Source organism: Sphaerodactylus townsendi, linkage group LG12 (genome assembly GCF_021028975.2).
Source record: "Sphaerodactylus townsendi isolate TG3544 linkage group LG12, MPM_Stown_v2.3, whole genome shotgun sequence".
In the NCBI taxonomy this organism is placed as follows: Eukaryota; Metazoa; Chordata; class Lepidosauria; order Squamata; family Sphaerodactylidae; genus Sphaerodactylus; species Sphaerodactylus townsendi.
This window is the reverse complement of record NC_059436.1, coordinates 46,347,818-46,371,103: the sequence shown is the minus strand read 5'-3', so window position 1 is coordinate 46,371,103 and position 23,286 is coordinate 46,347,818. Positions and strand designations below refer to the sequence as shown.

General features: G+C 52.2%; 1 protein-coding gene across 1 annotated transcript in view; it reads left to right on the top strand.

Moving 5' to 3' along the window:
* The first annotated feature begins 20,652 nt into the window (after window positions 1–20,652).
* Window positions 20,653–23,286, top strand: part of LOC125441541 (collagen alpha-1(XXVII) chain-like) — a 101,427-nt gene continuing 98,793 nt past the window's right edge. Inside the window, exons 1-2 of the mRNA XM_048512149.1 lie at window positions 20,653–20,669; window positions 22,268–22,493. Coding sequence (XP_048368106.1) covers window positions 20,653–20,669; window positions 22,268–22,493 — 243 coding nt within the window. The remainder of the gene's footprint in view (window positions 20,670–22,267; window positions 22,494–23,286) is intronic.

Genomic DNA, 23,286 nt, shown 5'->3' with positions numbered 1-23,286 from the left:
TTATTGTTTTAACTGCTGATAATGGTCTGAACCTACTTATTTTAACTTGATTTTCCTCGACCTCTCTGTTGTATTTTAAACTCATGCCAATAAAAGGTTGATGATGATGATGATGATGATGATGATGATGATGATGATGATGATGATGAAGAATAGTATTACAGTTGTCCCTTTCACATCACTAGGGCTAGGGGCCCACCCTTCGTACCAGAGAATACGTCTGATATTGTTTCTTTTAACTTTAAAAAATAAATTGTGTATATTTACACACACACACACACTCACACACACACACACACACACACACCCCAGAGTGAGGAGCTTGAGCATTTAAAATGCCTGCAGCCGCCTCCTACTTGCTGTCTCCCTGCCAGCCGCTACCTCTGCCCCCCACCTCCCACCCCCAAGGGGATATGCTGCTGCTCCTCTCTGCCTGCCTGGCTGGGCGCAGACAGCAGAACGAAGAGGCGAGAAGCAGGTGTGCTGGCTCCAACGTTCGCTTTTCTCCAGGTGCATTCCTGAGTTGCTAAATACAGCCTGGGAGTTTGCCTAAGGGTGGTGGAGAGACGCACCGGCACCAACCATTTGGCAGAAATCATGAATTTCCTTCCTTTTTCTATCCAGCCTGCTCTGCCAACCTGATATCCTCTCCCCTACCAGGGCTCTGGACTGTCTCCCTGTTGCAGCTTGTGCTTTTCCTAGGTTCTTTGGAAGTGTGCTTAAAAATACAATTTAATTAAAAATACAATTTATTGGAACTATTTCTCACTCGGTCCATGTCTTTGACTGATGGATCAGTTAGACTAATAAATAAAACTTTATATTGACTAAAACAATGCCTTGATTAAACAGCATTATAAAAACAAGCTATTATTTTAAATGCCATTACTTTAAAAAAAACCTGTAGATAGAAAGCACAATATTAGGAAAGATATTCCTTATTCTGGGCAGGAGAACATGAAGTCTGTTGTGAAACATTATCTAAAACAAAATAGTTTTATTGTTGAAGGCTTTCATGGCTGGAATCACTCAAATGTTGTGGGTTTTTCGGGTTGTATGGCAAGATGCCAGCCACAGATGCAGATGATTTTGTCCATATGCATTGATTCATAATTATCTAAAATTCACACAGTCAATGTTTTAAAAACCGGGTAACGGCTCTGGAATCTATTTGTGGCAATTTTTTACATTTTGATTTGTATCTAAAAATTATCTGTGCTGATTTGTCTTGGTTTGACAAGCAAGTCCAGCATCTAATTACAGGCATCTTCGATAGTTTTGTTGTTGTTAGTGCTTTATCCGAAACAGAATTACATCCTTCTAAGTCCATTGAAGTCAATAGACTTAGAAGGGCATTACTCTTGGAATTACACTATTAATTACACAAGGCGTGGTTCTCTGATCCATTCTCAGAAATGCTGTTTCTCTTGATGTAGAGGAGGCATTGGGATTCAAGGTGAAACCCTGGTTCCAGTTACCATACAAATTTTGAAGTCAAACCTCAAAAGTCTTCAAGCTCACACTCTCTCTTCTCTCTTTTCACCTCTCCTACTTTCGTTTCATGTTTCTCGCCTTTCTCTCTTTTCATCTTCTCTCCTTTTAATCGCTCTCTCCTTTCTCTCTTTTATCTCTCTGTCTTTCTCTCCTTTCTTTCTCTCTTTTCATCTCTCTCTCTCCTTTGTTTTCTACATGTCCACCACATATCGTAAAATGAATAATCCACTTCCAGCATTTCCCTTTGTAACTTTTATCCATCTTTTCAATATCCTTTGGAGTGATATACCACTGATAAAAACATCTTGTACCAATTTTCTCTTAATGTTTGGTTGCCTGTAAATATTATACCACAAGGCTTTCCATTGTTGAAAAGATATTTCTTCATCTAACTGCATTTTCTGTTCATTCTGATGCATGATTTCAATTTTTCAGTTTCTGCATCAAATTGAAGTGCTAGTTTATAAATTCATCTTAGTGAATGTTCTTTTCGTTGTGTAATCGCCTTTTCAAAATTTGTCAGTTCCCTTATTATACCTCTTGCATGCCCCTGTGGGGGTGTGGCAAGGGCGTGGCATGGTGTTCCGGGGTGGGATGGAGGAGGGCGCACCAGTGCACTGGGCGCTTCCCCCCCTTGCTACACCTCTGTACCTAGATGTAACTTTTCATCATTTCCTGTCCTGGTCTTTTCATAGCAAAATGTGATTTTGTGAGCTCACAAGGCCCTGACCTCAATACCTCAGGCTAGCCTGACCTTGTCAGATCTCAGAACTAAACAGGGTCAACCAGACGTGGGATCCAGCAGGTTCTCACAGGTTCCCGAGAGTAGGTTACTAATTATTTGTGTGTGCCGAGAGGGGGTTACTAATGGGTGATTTTGCCACGTGATTTTTGCCTTAGTTACGCCCCTCCTCTTAGCAGTAGCGCACAGGACTTGAAGCAGTCTAGCAGGAGATGCACCGGCGTGCGTGGCAGCCTGTGCCTGCGTGCATTCGTTTCCCGCCCAAGGACCGGCGCTGCAGCTGCGTCCTTGCCACAGCCCCACCCTGGAATGCCCCGCCCCCGGAACGCCTGGCCACGCCCCCGTCATGTCCCACCCAGCCCCATTGGCGCTACGCCACAGTTTGAATCCCACCACCTGTTACTAACTTGTTACTAAAATTTTTGGATCCCACCACTGGGGTCAACCCTAGTACATCTAGCCAATCACGAAATTCTAAGAAACCTCTTTCTATAATAAAAATAAATTGTCTAGGTATTAAGGATTATTAGCAAAATATGTACATTTATCTTTAAAATTGCCCACATTTTTATTCACAACTTTGGGGACCATTGAGAATTCCATGGTAATGCCTTTAATTTTCAAATACGACATATTAAATGAGAGGCAGTGTTTGGGAGCACTATTTTAGCTACAGATAACAAGAAATGAGTGGGGGATTCCTATTATTTCACCTGTGCAAGGTTTCTTCTATAATACATCATGCTTTTCTCTAGGGATTGTTTGTGTAAAATAATGTGACATCTCATGTACCCAAAAGAATTTATATTAGATATACTGTCCAGTATGTTAATAAAATTGGTAGTGCCTCTTATTGGAATGTAAGAGAGGTAATTCAGTAATCCATCAATAATAGGTGACGTCACTTTCAGGTTTTAGTGGTAGTGACTTCAACACCTACGTGGTGTCTTTTCCCCCCATGCACCACAAAAAAGTAAAAATGTACCTCCCCCCAAAAAATGTACCCCCCTCCCCCCCAAAAAAATTAATAAACCAGACAAGTTGAGAACACATGCACAAACTAGAAGAAAGTAGCCAATGAGATGTAGTGATAAAAAGCACGTGGACTCTAATCTGGAGAAACAGGTTTGTTTCCCCACCCCTCCACACGAGTGGCAGACTCTTATCTGGTGAACTGGATTTGTTTCCCTGTTCCTATACATGAAACAAGATGGCTGACCTTAGGCTAGTCCAGGGGTAGGGAACCTGCGGCTCTCCAGATGTTCAGGAACTACAATTCCCATCAGCCTCTGTCAGCATGGCCAATTGGCCATGCTGACAGAGGCTTGGTGGGGGGGGGGGGGGGTGTTGGGGGGGGGGGGGGTAGGGGGGGGGGGGGGTGGGGGGGGGGTGGGGGTGGGGGGGGGGGGGGGTAGGGGGGGTGGGGGGTGGGGGGGGGGGGGGGGGGGGGGGGGGGGGGGTGGGGGGGGGGGGGGGTGGGGGGGGGGGGGGGTGGGGGGGGGGGGGGGTGGGGGGGGGGGGGGGTGGGGGGGGGGGGGGGTGGGGGGGGGGGGGGGTGGGGGGGGGGGGGGGTGGGGGGGGGGGGGGGTGGGGGGGGGGGGGGGTGGGGGGGGGGGGGGGTGGGGGGGGGGGGGGGTGGGGGGGGGGGGGGGTGGGGGGGGGGGGGGGTGGGGGGGGGGGGGGGTGGGGGGGGGGGGGGGTGGGGGGGGGGGGGGGTGGGGGGGGGGGGGGGTGGGGGGGGGGGGGGGTGGGGGGGGGGGGGGGTGGGGGGGGGGGGGGGTGGGGGGGGGGGGGGGTGGGGGGGGGGGGGGGTGGGGGGGGGGGGGGGTGGGGGGGGGGGGGGGTGGGGGGGGGGGGGGGTGGGGGGGGGGGGGGGTGGGGGGGGGGGGGGGTGGGGGGGGGGGGGGGTGGGGGGGGGGGGGGGTGGGGGGGGGGGGGGGTGGGGGGGGGGGGGGGTGGGGGGGGGGGGGGGTGGGGGGGGGGGGGGGTGGGGGGGGGGGGGGGTGGGGGGGGGGGGGGGTGGGGGGGGGGGGGGGTGGGGGGGGGGGGGGGTGGGGGGGGGGGGGGGTGGGGGGGGGGGGGGGTGGGGGGGGGGGGGGGTGGGGGGGGGGGGGGGTGGGGGGGGGGGGGGGTGGGGGGGGGGGGGGGTGGGGGGGGGGGGGGGTGGGGGGGGGGGGGGGTGGGGGGGGGGGGGGGTGGGGGGGGGGGGGGGTGGGGGGGGGGGGGGGTGGGGGGGGGGGGGGGTGGGGGGGGGGGGGGGTGGGGGGGGGGGGGGGTGGGGGGGGGGGGGGGTGGGGGGGGGGGGGGGTGGGGGGGGGGGGGGGTGGGGGGGGGGGGGGGTGGGGGGGGGGGGGGGTGGGGGGGGGGGGGGGTGGGGGGGGGGGGGGGTGGGGGGGGGGGGGGGTGGGGGGGGGGGGGGGTGGGGGGGGGGGGGGGTGGGGGGGGGGGGGGGTGGGGGGGGGGGGGGGTGGGGGGGGGGGGGGGTGGGGGGGGGGGGGGGTGGGGGGGGGGGGGGGTGGGGGGGGGGGGGGGTGGGGGGGGGGGGGGGTGGGGGGGGGGGGGGGTGGGGGGGGGGGGGGGTGGGGGGGGGGGGGGGTGGGGGGGGGGGGGGGTGGGGGGGGGGGGGGGTGGGGGGGGGGGGGGGTGGGGGGGGGGGGGGGTGGGGGGGGGGGGGGGTGGGGGGGGGGGGGGGTGGGGGGGGGGGGGGGTGGGGGGGGGGGGGGGTGGGGGGGGGGGGGGGTGGGGGGGGGGGGGGGTGGGGGGGGGGGGGGGTGGGGGGGGGGGGGGGTGGGGGGGGGGGGGGGTGGGGGGGGGGGGGGGTGGGGGGGGGGGGGGGTGGGGGGGGGGGGGGGTGGGGGGGGGGGGGGGTGGGGGGGGGGGGGGGTGGGGGGGGGGGGGGGTGGGGGGGGGGGGGGGTGGGGGGGGGGGGGGGTGGGGGGGGGGGGGGGTGGGGGGGGGGGGGGGTGGGGGGGGGGGGGGGTGGGGGGGGGGGGGGGTGGGGGGGGGGGGGGGTGGGGGGGGGGGGGGGTGGGGGGGGGGGGGGGTGGGGGGGGGGGGGGGTGGGGGGGGGGGGGGGTGGGGGGGGGGGGGGGTGGGGGGGGGGGGGGGTGGGGGGGGGGGGGGGTGGGGGGGGGGGGGGGTGGGGGGGGGGGGGGGTGGGGGGGGGGGGGGGTGGGGGGGGGGGGGGGTGGGGGGGGGGGGGGGTGGGGGGGGGGGGGGGTGGGGGGGGGGGGGGGTGGGGGGGGGGGGGGGTGGGGGGGGGGGGGGGTGGGGGGGGGGGGGGGTGGGGGGGGGGGGGGGTGGGGGGGGGGGGGGGTGGGGGGGGGGGGGGGTGGGGGGGGGGGGGGGTGGGGGGGGGGGGGGGTGGGGGGGGGGGGGGGTGGGGGGGGGGGGGGGTGGGGGGGGGGGGGGGTGGGGGGGGGGGGGGGTGGGGGGGGGGGGGGGTGGGGGGGGGGGGGGGTGGGGGGGGGGGGGGGTGGGGGGGGGGGGGGGTGGGGGGGGGGGGGGGTGGGGGGGGGGGGGGGTGGGGGGGGGGGGGGGTGGGGGGGGGGGGGGGTGGGGGGGGGGGGGGGTGGGGGGGGGGGGGGGTGGGGGGGGGGGGGGGTGGGGGGGGGGGGGGGTGGGGGGGGGGGGGGGTGGGGGGGGGGGGGGGTGGGGGGGGGGGGGGGTGGGGGGGGGGGGGGGTGGGGGGGGGGGGGGGTGGGGGGGGGGGGGGGTGGGGGGGGGGGGGGGTGGGGGGGGGGGGGGGTGGGGGGGGGGGGGGGTGGGGGGGGGGGGGGGTGGGGGGGGGGGGGGGTGGGGGGGGGGGGGGGTGGGGGGGGGGGGGGGTGGGGGGGGGGGGGGGTGGGGGGGGGGGGGGGTGGGGGGGGGGGGGGGTGGGGGGGGGGGGGGGTGGGGGGGGGGGGGGGTGGGGGGGGGGGGGGGTGGGGGGGGGGGGGGGTGGGGGGGGGGGGGGGTGGGGGGGGGGGGGGGTGGGGGGGGGGGGGGGTGGGGGGGGGGGGGGGTGGGGGGGGGGGGGGGTGGGGGGGGGGGGGGGTGGGGGGGGGGGGGGGTGGGGGGGGGGGGGGGTGGGGGGGGGGGGGGGTGGGGGGGGGGGGGGGTGGGGGGGGGGGGGGGTGGGGGGGGGGGGGGGTGGGGGGGGGGGGGGGTGGGGGGGGGGGGGGGTGGGGGGGGGGGGGGGTGGGGGGGGGGGGGGGTGGGGGGGGGGGGGGGTGGGGGGGGGGGGGGGTGGGGGGGGGGGGGGGTGGGGGGGGGGGGGGGTGGGGGGGGGGGGGGGTGGGGGGGGGGGGGGGTGGGGGGGGGGGGGGGTGGGGGGGGGGGGGGGTGGGGAGTGCGCGGGAGGCTGCCGCACTGCCTTGCGCCCCAGAAGGCAGTGCGGCAGCCTCCCACGCACGTGGCTGCAGGAGCACTCCCTTCTGGGGCGCTCCCCGGTTTCCCACCCTGTCACAGCCTTCCAAAAATCGGGACACTTCAAAAAACCTGCGGGATGCGGGACAAATTGTCTTAAGGCGGGACTGTCCTGCCAAAAGTGGGACGTCTGGTCACCGTAGTAAAAGCAACTCTCCCCTAGTTGAAAAGGCTGAACGAATAGGACAGTTATTGTCCTGTGCCTCAGAAATGGTCACCAGTGAACATCTTCAGGATTGAGGTCCAGCCGCAGAGGAAGCCACACCTCCAGCGGAGGTCCTTTGCTTTTCCAAAGAAGGGCCTTCGGTGGCAGCCTTAGTTGGTGAGCCGAGGCCTAGGAGTTTAGGAGTTAACCGGATTGCCGGTCAGACCATCAGGGAATCAATGGGATAAATTATTGGGTTATCGGAGGGGCATACTTTACGAAGCCATCCTCATTGTTTGCACACGCCCGAGAGTGAGTCATGTTTATTGCAGCCGGAAGTGACAGAACATCTTGAGACACCTGAAAAACCACTAAGGTATTGTATTGTCGAAGGCTTTCACGGCCGGAATCACTTGGGTGCTGTGTGGTTTCCGGGCTGTATGGCTGTGTTCTAGCAGAGAGAATGCTGACACTGTGTATCCAGGAGAGAATGCTGCTAGAACACGGCCATACAGCCCGGAAACCACACAGCACTAAGGTATTAATTATGGCAGAAGCATTTGGTGTCTAGGCGCTGCTTCAAGCCATGCTTCCTTCATGGGAAAGATGGATGCCTTCAAGGCTGTCCATCCATGCCTTCAAGGATGCCTTCAAGGCTGTTCCCCCCCACCCACCCAGCAGATCCCCAGTTAGAGAGCTTCTCTCTTCCTGCAACATTTGTGGAGGCTGCAAAAACTTTAAGACGAGTGATACGTTGAAACCTGGCCTTATAGAGCAGAGATACGACTGGAGCAGCCTCCTGCATTTCCTACCGGGCCAGAACTAATCTCCATTCATTGGCGTGCAAATGTTTTGCGCCGTCTGCCACACAGGAGCAGCGAAGCCAAGAGGGGAGCATCTTCCCAGCTCTTCGGCATCTCGTTCTGGAACGGCAGCCTCTGGGCTTTTATCTGTAGCCAGTCCTGGGATTGTAGCTGTCAGCTTTCTGCAACTGTGGTATTTTGCCTATTCCTTTGCCAAAGTTTCCGGCTCGCTCAGGGTTCCCTCGTCCGTCTTGCGTTCCAGCTAAGCTTGGGTGAAGCAGGCTACTGGAGAGGGATGGCGCCGGTGGCACAGTCTCCTGGCTGCTCTTGTTCCTGTAGCTGTCAGAGCCACTTAATGGTGGAAAACCTCTCTCCAAAAATGTTCTTTTAATGAGGTGGAAATAAGGCAGTTAAAGACTTTAGAAAGCTCAGCGGGAGTTTTCACTTCTGCACAGTGAAAAGCAAGATCCTAAATGAGTCCAGCTCTTTCCATAATCTGGGTGGTCAGATCCGCTTCGGTTTGGAGCAGATGGAGTCCTTCCTTCGTTGTTGTTTTTTTGCAATTAAAAGAGTGTCACTTGTGGATCAGTCCCTTATGGAAATCAGGGCAGGTTTTTGCAATCGGCCATCTGTCACATAACTGGGCAGCAGTTCAGATATAGGCAGATGAACTCACTTAACATTTGCATGTTCTTTCGTGTGGTTTGTACTAAGCCGTGGTTTCTCGGTGAGCAGAGTGTTATTGATGGGCTTGGGGAAACATTGGATCCTGAATACATTAGGGCCAAACTCAACAGCAGTAACGCAGATCTTCCCCAGTTATGTTGTAAGCAGGGGATGAAGCCAGAGGTGGGATCCAGCAGGTTCTCACCAGTTCCCGAGAGTGGGTTACTAATTATTTGTGTGTGCCGAGAGGGGGTTACTAATTGGGTCCGCTTTTCCATGCCTCCCTGAGAGGCATCCTGCCTTTGAACGTGAAGGTTCCATATAGCAATTGCGACTAATAATGTCACTCCCTGAACTGGGTTAATCCCTTCCAGGTACTGCAATTCATTGATTCTCAGCCTTTCGTACCTTTTATCTCACCAGTCTCTATCAAAGAACCGGTGTGTTTCACCATTGCTGAGTTCAGATTTGTGAGTTGGGGCATTTTCTATAATGTGATGATGATTTAGAAATGACCTGGTGCAAAAAAAATTTGGGGGGGTCGTGGTGGGGTGGCTGCCCATGGGGGGGGGGGCGCATCCAACTCAGGTTTTGCCCAGGGCTCAGGTTTTCCTAGGTACGCCTCTGCCCCCTTTGCTGAGGGGGGGCTGGCGAGGGAACCTGTTACTAAAATTTTTGGATCCCACCACTGGATGAAGCCCCTGGTACATAATCCCAAATGGGCACATGGGGTTGGGAACCTGTGGCTTCCCCTTGCAGTCGCTGCTCCTGACCCCACGTACTGTCATGGGCCAACCTGTGGGCAATTACCTGGACTCAGATACAGAACCTGCTAACGCTGGGCCCTCAAAAGCGGTTCCTCATGAGGCAGCAGAAGCTGACCGCGCTGTTCAGCCAGAGCAGGCTGCTCAGGAGGAAATTCAGGCCGCAGTCAGCTACCAGACTTCCTCACCCGATGCCAGGCAGCTGAGAGATCTTGCACAGTCCTCCATCAAGCCCTGTGATGAGCCAGCTGTGCAAAGGAGGCAGAGACAGTGGCAGCGGCAGTGGCTACAGAGCCAAAGGAGGAGTGCTCGTTTCTCTGCCAGGTACGGCAGGAGGCTCTGCGAGTTAGAAGCATCTGCATCTGAGGAGGACTGAACTCTTGCAGGATCGCAGCCTCAGTAACCAGAGCTTGCTTTGCCTTGGGCGTAGCTCTGCCTGGGTGCAATGAGTGCCACATCTCAAAAAGGATATCGAAGAGATAGAAAAAGTGCAGAGAAGGGCAACAAGGATGATTGGGGGACTGGAGCACCTTCCTTATGAGGAGAGGCTGCAGCGTTTGGGACTCTTTAGTTTGGAGAGGAGACGTCTGAGGGGGGATATGATTGACATCTCTAAAATCATGCATGGGGTAGAAAATGTTGACAGAGAGAAATGTTTCTCTCTTTCTCACAATACTAGAACCAGGGGGCATACATTGAAAATGCTGGGGGGAAGAATTAGGACTAATAAAAGGAAAGACTTCTTCACGCAACGTGTGATTGGTGTTTGGAATATGCTGCCACAGGAGGTGGTGATGGCCACTAACCTGGATAGCTTTCAAAGGGGCTTGGACAGATTTATGGAGGAGAAGTTGATTTATGGCTACCAATCTTGATCCTCTTTGATCTGTGATTGCAAATGCCTTAACAGTCCAGGTGCTTGGGAGCAACAGCTGCAGAAGGCCCTTGCTTTCACATCCTGCATGTGAGCTCCCAAAGGCACCTGGTGGGCCACTGCGAGTAGCAGAGAGCTGGACTAGATGGACTCTGGTCTGATCCAGCTGGCGTGTTCTTATGTTCTTATGTTCCTGCTGGATCTTCCCGTGCTTGCTGTAGCTCCCAGACTGCCTGCCTGCTCAGATTCCTGTGCTCTGGACGTGGGGCTGGATGTCCATGCCTGCCCTGGCCTATTGGACTATGACCTGACTACACCTTGCCTGCTGCCCGCCTTGACCCATTGGACTCTGACCTGACCATGCTTGTGCTTTTCGCTTACGTTGCCTTGTGAGGCAGGACCTGACCATGCCCGGCCTGCCGGCAGCACACGTACTTTTCTCTGGCTCCATATTATTTCTGGTACCCAAACCCCAATTATGAGATAAGAGCTAGTAGAGATGGGTAATGGTGGTAAGGAACTAAGCTATGGGCAGCAGAATTGGGTTCTGCATTCCACATCTGCATGCCCTGTTTGTTTTTACATATTACCTCACACCCATCTCTTTCTAGGTCAGTGGGCCAAGTTAAGGCACACCCTACTGTTCCTACTGTATATAGTCTGGCTGGCTCTTGTGACCTTATCGTCCTTTTTGAGCAGTAGACCTGAAGGGCAGCAAGTCTGTGGAGAAGAGCCTGACCTTTTCTAAGTAGCTGCATTAACACTGTTCTGGTTCAAGCAAGATGTCTTGAACACCCAAGAAGTTCTCCTGCTGCCCACCCACACCCCCTTTCTACTTTTCTCATGTCAACAATCCCTTCATTTTATTGTTGTTCGTCTCTTTTGTTTTTGTTAAGTGTCTGAAGAATGGAAATGAGCCCCCCAGCTGCAATTTCAGACCCCGTCATTCTCTGCATGCCCTCTGTTTCTAATCCCTCGTCCAAGAACTTAATTTGGATCAGAATGGAAACACACGAACGGGACTCCTTGCCAGGCATTTGTGAATTCTGTTGAGTCGTGTTTAGATGCTTTGTTAGCGTGTTCAGTTTTGAAGGCGAACTGATGGCAAATCTGGTTTTGGTTGAGAGGAACAATGAGAAATTTATGAGGTCTCCATTGAAACGATTGTGTTCTTGGGACCAGAAGACCCACTACAAGCCAGCAAGAACACCTGTTTTACACGCAGAAAGTCCCAGCTTCAGTCCCCAGGTAAAAGACCGTAGTGGGTAGTGGGTACTGGGAGGGATATTTCTTTTCCTGAGAGCTTCTAGCAGCCTATCTAGATGATTTTGATTTAGACTAGGGGTGGCCAACCTTTGGTGCTCCAGATGTTCATGGACTACAATTTCATTGTTATATTGTTATGTTTATGTTGCTACTGTTATGTTATGACGTTTTGCTACTATGTTATGAAATGTTATTATTGTTAATGCAAATCTCAATGAACGCACCGTCAACAATTTCCAACCAATCACACGCTGCATTCAGGCTGTCACTCTTTTTTTTCCCCAAATAAATTTATTTCCAACCAAAGATCACTGACATACACATCAATAATCAAGCTGTTACACAACATAAATATATGACAATTTAACAATCCTTACTAAATATAGATTATTATATTATAATATTAAAACTTTATATATTGTTATTAATCGCACAAATATTCACTATCTATAACTATTCATAAACCTTCCGTAATACACCAGCAAGACAACTATCAGCAGACTAATATTCCCCCACCCCTCTTTGTTTCCTCCTGTAACATTGGTCATCCAGAAAATCATTTTTAGCTATTTATCACTAAGAGAGCAATTGGAGCCATTCATTCACCCATTTCTTCCTGTATTTGTTTTTATACTTGATATAAAGTTCAGTATGTAATGTAGTGATACAGCTTTAAGAGATTGATGTTATATGTGATATGTTTGATGAGCAGTACTAAAGATGATTCGTTGTTCAAGAGTGACAGCCTGAATGCAGCGTGTGATTGGTTGGTTGGAAATTATTGTTGTTAAGCCACGTCTGGTGATGCTTTGATACTTGATTATTGGGACAATGCCTGCTGATGTTGTTGTTTTCTTGTTTGATATTTGTTGCTTTGAGATTTGATTAATATTTGTTATTTGCTTGTTGTTAGCCGCCCTGAGCCCTTTGGGGGAGGGCAGGGTATAAATAGAATGAATGAATGAATGAATGAATGAATGAATGAATGAATGAATGAATGAATTCCCATCAACCCCTGGCCAATTGGCCAGGCTGGCAGGGACTGATGGGAATTGTAGTTCATGAACATCTGGAGCACCAGAAGTTGGCCACTCCTGATTTAGACAAACCAATGTTCTGACTCAAGAGAAGGTCATGTGTGTCCAGAGGGGCTGTGACTCAGTGGCAGAATACCTACAATGCAGGCAGAAAGTCCCAGGTTTGGTCATGATCTCTCCAAAGAAATGGTCTCAGGCAGTGCATGTTGGGAGAAATCTTTTTTCCCCTTAGCTGATGGCCAAAGCAGGCAGTGCTGAGCTAGACAGACTGGTGTCTTGACTATTTAGGAGGCAGGATCCATCCTTTTACAAGAATGGGAATATTGTGTCCATTCATTTGAGCTTCTCTGCTTACTGTCATCTAAGTTTTTGAACTGCCAAAGGAAGGATGTTTTGTGTGTTTTGTTCCATTCGTTGGACAAATTCCAGGTTTTAGTGCAGTAAATTAATCCATGCCATTAATTTTAAACACATGCCCAAATCTGCTTGTGCTCGGCAGAGCTCTTTACACATCTTCACAAAGACAATATTTTTAATGAACGCCAGATTTTTGCAAAGGGATTACTACGAAGTGTTAATTTTAAGCGCATTCCGAAGGCTGCTCGTACTCAGCAGGGTCTTCTACACATGCATGTAGCTCCTTGCAGTGAGTTTAACTTCATCTACTTGCTAAATGTCACAAGCCGTACCAAAGGCAGAAGGATTGGGTTGTCTAATTTGGAGGCAAATCTGATCCTGTTTGGGATCAAGGCAATGCTATTGGGTAAGGATTGAGTTAGCAGTGGTGGAGGTCATGCCAAGGAACTCAAACAAAAGGTGCTTAATTGTGTCCCATTAGGACTCTGGAGAACTACCTGGGACACAATTAAGCGTCTTTTATTTGAGTTCCTTGGCATGACCTCCACCACTGCTAACTCAGTACTTACCCAATAGCATTGCCTTGATCCCAAACAAGCTCATATTTGCCTCCAAACTAGACAACCCAATACAGGTGCTGTCGCTGGAATGATAGCTCTAACTGGAGCCTCAGCATCTTAAAATGATATTTGTAAGGAGAGCACTGCTGGGTTGGACCAAAGAATGATCCAGTCCAAAATCCTGTTTCCCACAACAGCCAGACAGATGTTCTTGGAAGTCGTGCAAGCAGTGCAAAGAAACCAACTCCTTGTTTTGCTTTGTTGTCACCTTTCACCAGACTGGGATTCAGAGGTATACTGCTTCTGAACAGGGAGGATCTGTTTAATCTTCACAAGGTATAGCCATTGATAAAACCTATCCTGCATGAATTTGCCTTACCTAAAGCCATCTAAGCTGGCAGCCGCTACTGTATGTCTAACCCAGGGCACTTTTGCACACGCAGAATAATGCAGTTTCAGTCCTCTTTCAAGGCCGTTTCCCCACTTTTAAATGACGTCCGTTTCATCTGGTCCAGGACCTTTTTAGCCCGAGGGTCGTGTTCCCCGGGCTTCCCCACTGCCCCGCGCCCTGCCCGGGGTCATCAAAAGGCGCCGTTTTGAGCAGCGCCAGAATGACCCACGCTGAGGGGACACAAGAGCAGCAGAGTCGGGGCGGCTGTGTTGTAGCCGCCCCTGTAGTGGGGAGTGCAGTTGGACCCTGTGCTACTCGGGGAGAGTAGCGCGCAGCAAACAGTGAGTGGGGAAAGGGCCCAAGGCACTTTGCTGCTGGATTTTACTGTGCGAAATAGCGACATCCACTTGCAAATAATTGTGAAAGAGGACTGAAAGTGCGTTAATCTGCATGTGTGAAAGTGCCTTTAGTTTGATGGGGGAGCTGGATCTCTGGATCTTCAAAGATTTTGCCACTGCAGCAATTGGTTAGCGTTTGAATAAAATCTCCCCGACGGTCATGGCAGAACCCTGTTTTAGATTCCTGGAAGTCAGTACACTCTTTAGCAATTTCCTCCCCCCTGTCTGCTGCTGCTGCTGCAGAAATGTACTGGCACATGGCCAGACTTTCCCTCATTCATCTGCCACAGGCATTGTTGGCTAACCGGAGTCAAACTGCTTGGACGTAATTGGCTCAGTGTAGCCTCTCCTGTCGAGGTGAATGAATGAAAACTCTTCATCTGGATCGTTTTTGGCCTCAGAGATGAGATGAGAACATGCAGAACTCTGGGGTCGCCAAAACTTTGGCGCAAGCATCATGGGCCCTTGACTTCAAGTCAGGGGCTGACGAGCTCCACTTTAATGGGATTAGCCAGGTGGATGCTGTGAGGAAACCCCGCTGGGCTGCTGATGGCAGAACACCGCTGGGTGGCAGTTATGATGTTCAAAAGGCTGCTGCAATCAAGTTGGCATTGGTCCAGGGTATTTTACATTTGTGACCCGCCGAGTTACCAGCATGCCGTTCCCCCAGACCCCAGTTCCCCAGAGCTGTCAGTACTGGAATAGGTGTGTATTGGTATCAACTGAATTAGTTGCACTGCCCCTTTTGGAAAAGCCTGGTTTTAAATCGTGATAGATTGGTAGATGACCCAGGGATAGCCATTCATTCATTCATTCATTCATTCATTCATTCATTCATTCATTCATTCATTCATTCATTCATTCATTCATTCATTCATTCATTCATTTACTTACTTACTTACTTACTTAAGCATAAGCATAGCATAAGCATTTTATTGTCATTGCGCACGCACAACGAAATTTACAGCAGCATTCCTCGATGCACACAATTTCAGACTCGTACCCCATCCTCACTTTCCCCTTCCTCCACCCATCCCTACACAGCTAAGAAACACATCAACATACAAGAGCCGCATGAAGTTCCAGCATCGCCACAGCTCTAGAGTAGAAGCTGTCTCTAAGCCTCTTTGTCCTAGTTTTGATGGACCTGTATCGTCTGCCGGATGGTAACAGTTCAAAAAGAGAGTGTGCTGGATGAGACGGGTCTCTCCGAATATTTTGGGCTTTTTTTAGGCTTCGGGAATTATAGAGTTCTTCCAAGGAGGGGAGAGGGCAGCCGATAATCCTCTGAGCAGTAGTGATCACCCTTTGGAGCGCCTTCCTATCTGCCACTGTGCAACTGGAGAACCATACACAGATGCAGTAGGTTAAGACACTCTCTATAGCACAGCGGTACTTACTTACTTACTTACTCATTTACTCATTTACTCATTTACTCATTTACTCATTATTTGGATTTCTATACCGCCCTATCCCCAAGGAGCTCTGGGCGGTGTACAACATAGAATCCCAATACAGTCAAACAAGGAGCACAGATTTACTACATATAAATAAATTACAAATTACACTGGTTCAATCACTGCTATGAGATAAAATGTACATGAAAAGGAATAGATGAAAAGAAGTGACCAATGGTTCCAGTGTCTGAGCCACTCAGGGATCATCACAAAGAAGAAGGAGGAAGAGGATTTATATCCTCCCTTTCTCAAAGGGGCTTACAAACTCCTTTCCCTTCCCACCTCACAACAAACACCCTGTGAGGTAGGTGGGGCTGAGAGAGCTCCAAAGAACTGTGACTAGTCTAAGGTCACCCAGCTGGCGTGCGTGGGAGTGCACAGGCTAATCTGAATTCCCCAGAAAAGCCGCCACAGCTCAAGAGGCAGAGCGGGGAATCAAACCTGGTTCCTCCAGATTAGAGTACACCTGCTCTTAACCACTGCACCACTGCTGCTCCCCACTACGCCATTGCTTAACTAGTACGCCACTCTTGCAGCTTCAGAAGCTGGAAGCAGACAGGTTAGACAGAAGCTCTAAAGATGTCTTCAGCCAATCAATGAAGTGGTAAGGGCATAAGCACTCCTTTATTTAACCCAGTGATTCCCAAAGTGGGCGCCACCGCCTGCTGGTGAGTGCTGCAGCGATCCAGGGGGGCGGTGATGGCCACAGGTAGAAACATTAATTCATATATCTTTCTGTTTAATTGCTATTAAAATTTAAAAAAAATTAATTTCCAGGGGGCACTAAGTAATATTTTTTCTGGAAAGGGGGCGGTAGGCCAAATAAGTTTGGGAACCACTGATTTAACCTCTGCTGATATCCTCTGCTGATGGATCACTTCAGCTTGATGTGTAATTCTGCCTTGGAGACTCCTTCTTCCTCTGTCCCACCAGAACTTCAAGGGCACACAAAGAGAAGTATTCTCAGCAGCTGAACCCCAGTAGAGTTAACTCCCTTCCTCTGGAAAGTTGCCAGTGTCTAAGTTTTTTCTGGAAATGCCAAAAGGGCTCTCTTGTTCAAGGTACTTGCGCTTGGCCAATCTCGATCCATTTCTATCACTGTTCATTCACTATTTTGTTTTTCCTGTGCCTTTCAGGAAAAAAAAATAGGCAAGTTTGTAGTGTTATCAGTAGTGGAAGGACCTGCGCCGCATCAGGCTTTGCTGCCAGTGTTGCTGTTTTGCTGTTTGATTTCTTTGGATGGATTATTTAACACCCCTGGGCTGCTCTCGTGGCTCACTTTCATCACAGGTCGGGAGTTGCACCTAGATGTGAAACGTGATAGGAATCCTCCTTTCAAGACGTCCTCCTTTCCCCCCTTGGCTTAGGACAGTGATGGCGAACCTTTTTGAGACCGAGTGCCCAAATTGCAACCCAAAACCCACTTATTTATCGCAAAGTGCCAACACGGCAATTTAACCTGAATACTGAGGTTTTAGTGTAGAAAAAATGGTTGGCTCCGAGGCGTGCGATACTCAGGAGTAAGCTTGGTGGTAGTCGGTGGCTTTGCTTTGAAGCAACGGTGGAACTCTTCCAATGGGTGAATCACAACCCTAGGAGGGTTTACTCAGAAGCAAGCCCCATTGCCAGCAACTGAGCTTACTCCCAGTTAAAGGATCACACTTTAGTTCTTCGCATGAAAATCAGTTTAACAGCGTTTAACAGGGTTATCTACACTGCTTCCCCAAAGCTAGGTTTAATGCTAATAATCTTAGATTTAATGCTAATAATTGAGCCCAGCAGCCCAGGCCAGCCTAGATGTGTGTGTGTGTGTGTGTGGGGGGGGACTCTGTTTGCGAGTGCCCACAGAGAGGGCTCTGAGTGCCACCTCTGGCATCCGTGCCATAGGTTAGCCATCACTGGCTTAGGAGATGGTGACGGTTTTTGCAATATGAAAGTATGCCGTTCGTTTCTTACCTTTCCAATGGTGCTGGCTGCCTGTTGAAATAAATATGCTTTCGGAATGGGCCAATTGCCCGCCAGGACAGAGCCTGCAAGCTTTCAGCTGCTCTGGCTCCCGCTGTGATCTGTCACCACCGGTTGGCCAAGCACAGCATCCGTTCCCACCTTGCATTGATGGGTTTTGCTTGCTTAAGGAATTTGGCTGCCTTTCCCCGCACACCTCTCCAGCAATTACACTGCTGCTCTGTGACTATATGCATCTGTAATTCCCTTGCACCTCCGTTGCTTGGGTGAAATATTGGCTTTCTCTCTCCTGTTGGCTCTTAGCATGCATCTTGATGACCAGACCTTGGCTCGGATTTGTTTTTCTCCATTTCCTTGCTGGCGTGTGTGTTACAGTCTGCCATTTATTTGTCTATTGTACTGATCGTGCTTATGCAAGGGTAAAATCGGGAAATGGAATTTGATATACAGCCTGATGAGTTTCTTAGAGGGAGGGCAGAATATGAATATAGTATTGGGGACAGCTAGAAGTGGCAAACTCCAGTTACACTCTCTATTGTGATGCTTTTGATTGCATATTTAACGCAGCACAGAAGACCGCATAGAATAGCCTGATCTCAACAGATCCTGGAAGTTTGGGAGGGTTGATAATCAGAATGAAGGCCACCCCTTCTGCCACCATTGAATTTTGAACCACTCAGTGCACAGATTTTGGACCACTGGAATCTTTCTTTATCCTTTTCACATCTCATGTTCTTTTGCACAGTCTCCAAGCTCTGCAACATAAATGCAGGATAAGCAAACAAGGCCAAGACTGCCATCTTAGCCACCATTTCACAGCAGTAAGCCCATCTGAACATAGTAGGCTTCACTTCTGAGTAAATGTGCCCAGGATCGTGTGGCAAATCTAGGAATTCCTGGAGATTTGGGGGTGGAAGTTGGGGAGGGCAGAGGTTGGGGAGAGTTGGGACTTTAGTGGGACATAATACTATAGAATCCAGACACCCCCTCAAAAACAGCCATTTTTTCAAGGGGAACTGATCTTTTTTGCCTGGATGAGTTCTAATTCTGGGAGATCTCCAGGTCTTTCCAACTGTCAACCCTAGGAAAATTATTCATTTACTGTCTAATTGATCATATTCATGTATAGTTGGGTAAATTCTATGTTCATCTTCAGTCTTTTGTGTAGTCCCACATTTGGACTACACCTGAGTTTAAAATTTCCACCAGGAGGCTCTAAATCAGTGGTTCTCAACCTTCCTAATGCTGCGACCTTTAATACAGTTCCTCATGTTGTGGTGACCCCCCAACCCTAACATTTATCCGTTTTACAGATGGAGAACACTGATGTAGAGAGTCTTGGGCGACCCCTGTGAAAGGGCCGTTCGACCCCCCAAAGGGGTCGTGACCCTCAGGTTGAGAACCGCTGCTCTAAATCATGGGTGTCCGACTCTGGCCCTCCAAACGTAGTCCATGACCATCTGGAGGACCACAGTTGGACACCCTTGCTCTAAATTCCCTCTCAGAGCCATTGAGATTATTTTTTGCCCAGTTGGTCATGTGGCCCAAGTGGGGAGCACACCCCTTTCCGCAGTTCCCTCATTACTGCAAACAAGAGTTGTTTCTTCCTAATGTCTCTCCACTTGCCATTTTCAGAGAGCTAGTTTTTCAATGCTTTTTTATATTCAATGCTTGCTCAGTCTCCCAGCCTCCACAACCGCTGTGCTCCCAGAGAACCTTATTTGGGATACTTCCATATGAAATCGTGGTCATCACTGATGCTGCCACTGTAGACTGGGGGCTCATTGCCAAGATTTTTCCAGACAGGGTGCGTGGTTGCCATCCAAGGCATCCATCTAAATTACCATCCAAATTACCATGGATGGTTGCCATCCATCTAAATTACATATTAACATTCTGGGACTTGGAGCAATAAGATACCTCATTCTCAGATATTCCGAGGGGCAAAGTGGTGGTAATTCAGACAGATAACACATTGGCTATGTTTTACTTACACTGACAATGCATACAATCTAGCTGCGGGCTTTGAACCATGAGGACTTTCTTCAAGTTATCCACCATGTTGCTGGTGTTTGCAATGCACGAGCCAATTTACTCGGCAGAGTACATACAATGAATCTTGTGGGGGTCTTTGAATGGCCAATACTTAGACCCTATTTTCCACAGGTGGGGTTAACCGGACACGCACCTGTTTGCAACCAGGGCAATTCCAAGACACCCAGTTTTTGTTTGATAACGGGCAGGGGCCCTCTTTCTCCTGGAGATGAAATGAACTGATGTACTTTTTAATGCATTCCCTCCAATCACTCTAATAAGCAGAACCTTGGTCCAGGTATTATTAGGGCATCGATTGCATACTAATCTGAAAGCAGTGTGAAAGGAGCAGCAGTGGCATAGGAGGTTAAGAGCTCATGTATCTAATCTGGAGGACCCAGGTTTGATTCCCAGCTCTGCCGCCTGAGCTGTGGAGGCTTATCTGGGGAATTCAGATTAGCCCGTACACTCCCACACATGCCAGCTGGGTGACCTTGGGCTAGTCACAGCTTCTTGAGCTCTCTCAGCCCCACCCACCTCACAGGGTGTTTGTTGTGAGGGGGGAAGGGGGAAGGGCAAGGAGATTGTAAGCCCCTTTGAGTTTCCTGCAGGAGAGAAAGGGGGGATATAAATCCAAACTCTTCTTCTTCTTTGGCAGCTCTTCTGAGAGGTGCCCTAATCCAGGACTCTGCAAGGCTCAATGTGGCCTTCTGGTGACTTGTTCATGAAACACTATGCCTTGGACCTGTTGGAAAGGCTGTGGTTCAGTCTGGGTTCCAGTGATGTAATCCTGAGTTCTCTCCCCACCAAAGGTGTGGAGCGAGGGGGAACGGCATCCGGGGCATGCCTGCATCCTCTGCCATGCCACGCCATGCCCCCTGCCACACCCCACCACGCCCCCCACAGACTCGTGCCTGTCTCATTGGCTCTACGCCACTGCCCTACCACCTTGGTGAGAAGTGGGACTGCACAGAAGACCAAAGATGAAAACGGGATTACACTTACCTGTAACTGATACGCATCACGTATCTTCTGTCTATACATATATTCCCTCCCATCTGCCCTCCTGTAAGTTCTCAAGATACTGGTAGTTAATGCTTGCTGTGGCTTAGGTGGAACTGAAAGAAGAGGTGCTCCTCACCTGGGCCATGTGACTATTTGGGCGGGAAACAGTCGCAACAGCTGCAAGAGAGGGTGTATTGCCCCATAATGGGAATTTTAAGCTAGGGAGAGAGTCTGGAACAGACCTATGCAGACACAGTCCCAACGTGTGCCTGCACGGAGCATACTCGATGAACATCAGTTACAGGTAAGTGCCACCCTGTTTCCTGTGGAGTTTAGTCACAGTAAATACATATGGTGATCGCAGACTTATTTGCTGAAACTAAAGATTGTTGCAAAAGCAAAAATCCTCCACAGGAAAAAATAATTTATCTTTCATCTACATAGCTCAGGCTAATGTGTTTACACTTCATTATGTAGCAAATTAGTTCATTACGATAAAGCTGGAACTAAACCAGAATTGAGATTTATGTGTGCAGCTTGGAAGCTATGCTTGGAAGCTAAGGGAAGCCCAAACCGTGGTTTGGCATGATCTTATATCAACTTGTTGCCATGGTAATTGATTATATGCAGTTGTAGCTGAGGGTTTTTTCAGCAGACTTTGCTGTTTTATAAGTTATATGCTCTGCTGGTGGAAGCAAACCTTTATCCATTTTCCTCAGCTGTCTTCTCTGACCCCTGATTGAGGAAGGGATACCCTTCACAGACAGGAAGCCCTGTGGCTCTGAGGAGGGGAATCTAAAGAGAGAACTGGGCACAGAAAGAGAGAACTGGGCAATCAGCAGGCTAGCAGTGATAAACAACCTGATGTATAGTAGTAGTAGTAGAGCCAGTGTGGTATAGTGTTTAAGAGCAGGTGGATTCTAATCTGGAGAACCCGGGTTTGATTCTCCACTCCTCCACCTGAGTGGTGGAGGCTTATCTGGTGAACCAGATGTGTTTCCGCACACCTACATTCCTGCTGGATGACCTTGGGCTAGTCACAGTTTTTTGGAAGTCGCTCAACCCCACCTACTTCACAAGGTATCTGTTGTGGGGAGAGGAAGGGAAAGGTGGGGGTATAAATCCAAATTCCTCCTCCTCCTTCTCCTCCTTCTCCTTCTTCTCCTTCTCCTTCTCCTCCTTCTCCTCCTTCTTCCTTCTTCCTTCTTCCTTCTTTTTCTTCTTTCTTCTTCTTTCTTCTCCTTCTCCTCCTCCTCCTTCCTCCTTCCTCCTTCCTTCCTTCCTTCTTCCTTCCTTCCTTCCTTCCTTCTTCCTCTTCTTCCTCTTCTTCCTCTTCTTCCTCTTCCTCTTCTTCCTCTTCTTCTTCTTCTTCTTCTTCTTCTATTTATTTACAGCTTTTCACCAATTAAAAAAAATAACAAAACTTAAAGTTGAAACAAGCAAGGAAGATACAGTAAGTTGTTGGGCCTTAAGTAATAACACAAGGTATTTTGCAACCTGGGGAGAACAATGTCATGGTTTTTTTTGCGGGAACTGGACAGCCACAGATGAGTTTTATCACAAAATGGGGAGGGGCTCAGTGGTGGAGCATCTGCTTTGCAGGCAGAAGTGCCCCAGTTCAATCCCAGCTGTGATCTCCAGCTAGAAGGATCAAGTGATAGGTGATGTGAAAGACTCAGTAGACAATTTTGACCATGATGGATCCGTAGTTGGATCCAGTGTAAGGTTTTTCCGTTGGACGGATGTTCAATGAATCTCTTGTCAGGGACATATATGACAGTTGAGTTCTAAATATTGAACAGGTAATATGATATGGTTGCTTGGACTATCTACTTGTACTTTGTCATGGACGGATAACCACCTGGTGAAGTTTAAGCTGATATCTGCCTCTATCCACCGCAGGAGCAAGGGCCCTATTGTGATGACCCACTCCCGGAGAAGGATGGAATCTGATGGATTCCTGAGAGCTCTGGGGGAATTGCCAGGCGACATGGCCGGTGCTCCTGTTGAGCTTCTGGCCTTGCTGTGGAATGGCACGATCAAGCGGATCACCAACATGATTGCTCCCAAGTGTCCTCGTCCAGGTGGTAGAGCCCATCCAGCTGTGTGGTTTAACAGGGATCTGTGGGTAATGAAACAGGACTAGAGTGCAAGTGGTTGAACTTGTGTCATGGATTCGACTAGACACTGGTTCTAGGTAATGCTTGGGCCTATCAAGTATGGTGTAGACAGCAAAGAAAAATTACTTCCCTGCCATCATTGCATCCTCTAGTAGCCATCCAACAGAATTGTTCCAGGTGGTGAATGGCTTGCTATTCTCCAGTCAGGAAGCTGAGGCCAAAACACCCCTGCATATCTGTTGGGACCCTTTTGCTAGGCACTTTTGGGATAGTCGCCCAGATCCACCCAGAATGGAATACCTCTGTTGAGCAAATTTCTGATGAAGCATCCAGGAGGCATCTAGTCAGGTTTCAATGGATCAGTTTCAGTTCTTGTGGCCTGAGAATGTGGACAGGTTACTTGCAAGGATGCGACCTACTACTTGTCTACTACTTGTCTCCTGGATCCTTGCCCATCTTGGCTGATTAAATCAAGCCAAGGGGGTCTGGCTGAGTGGATACAGGGTGTTGTCAATGCCTCTTTGGGGAAAAAACTCTATGCTGGGGCAAACTCTATGCTGTGGATAATTAGGAAAGGAGTTGATAATAAAACTGCAAGGATTGTCATGCCCTTATATAAAGCCGTAGTGCGACTGCATTTGGAGTACTGTGTTCAGTTCTGGTTGCCACATCTCAAAAAGGATATTGGATAGAAAAAGTGCAGAGAAGGGCAACGAGGATGATTGAGGGACTGGAGCACCTTCCTTATGAAGAGAGGCTGCAGTGTTTGGGACTCTTTAGTTTGGAGAGGAGACGTCTGAG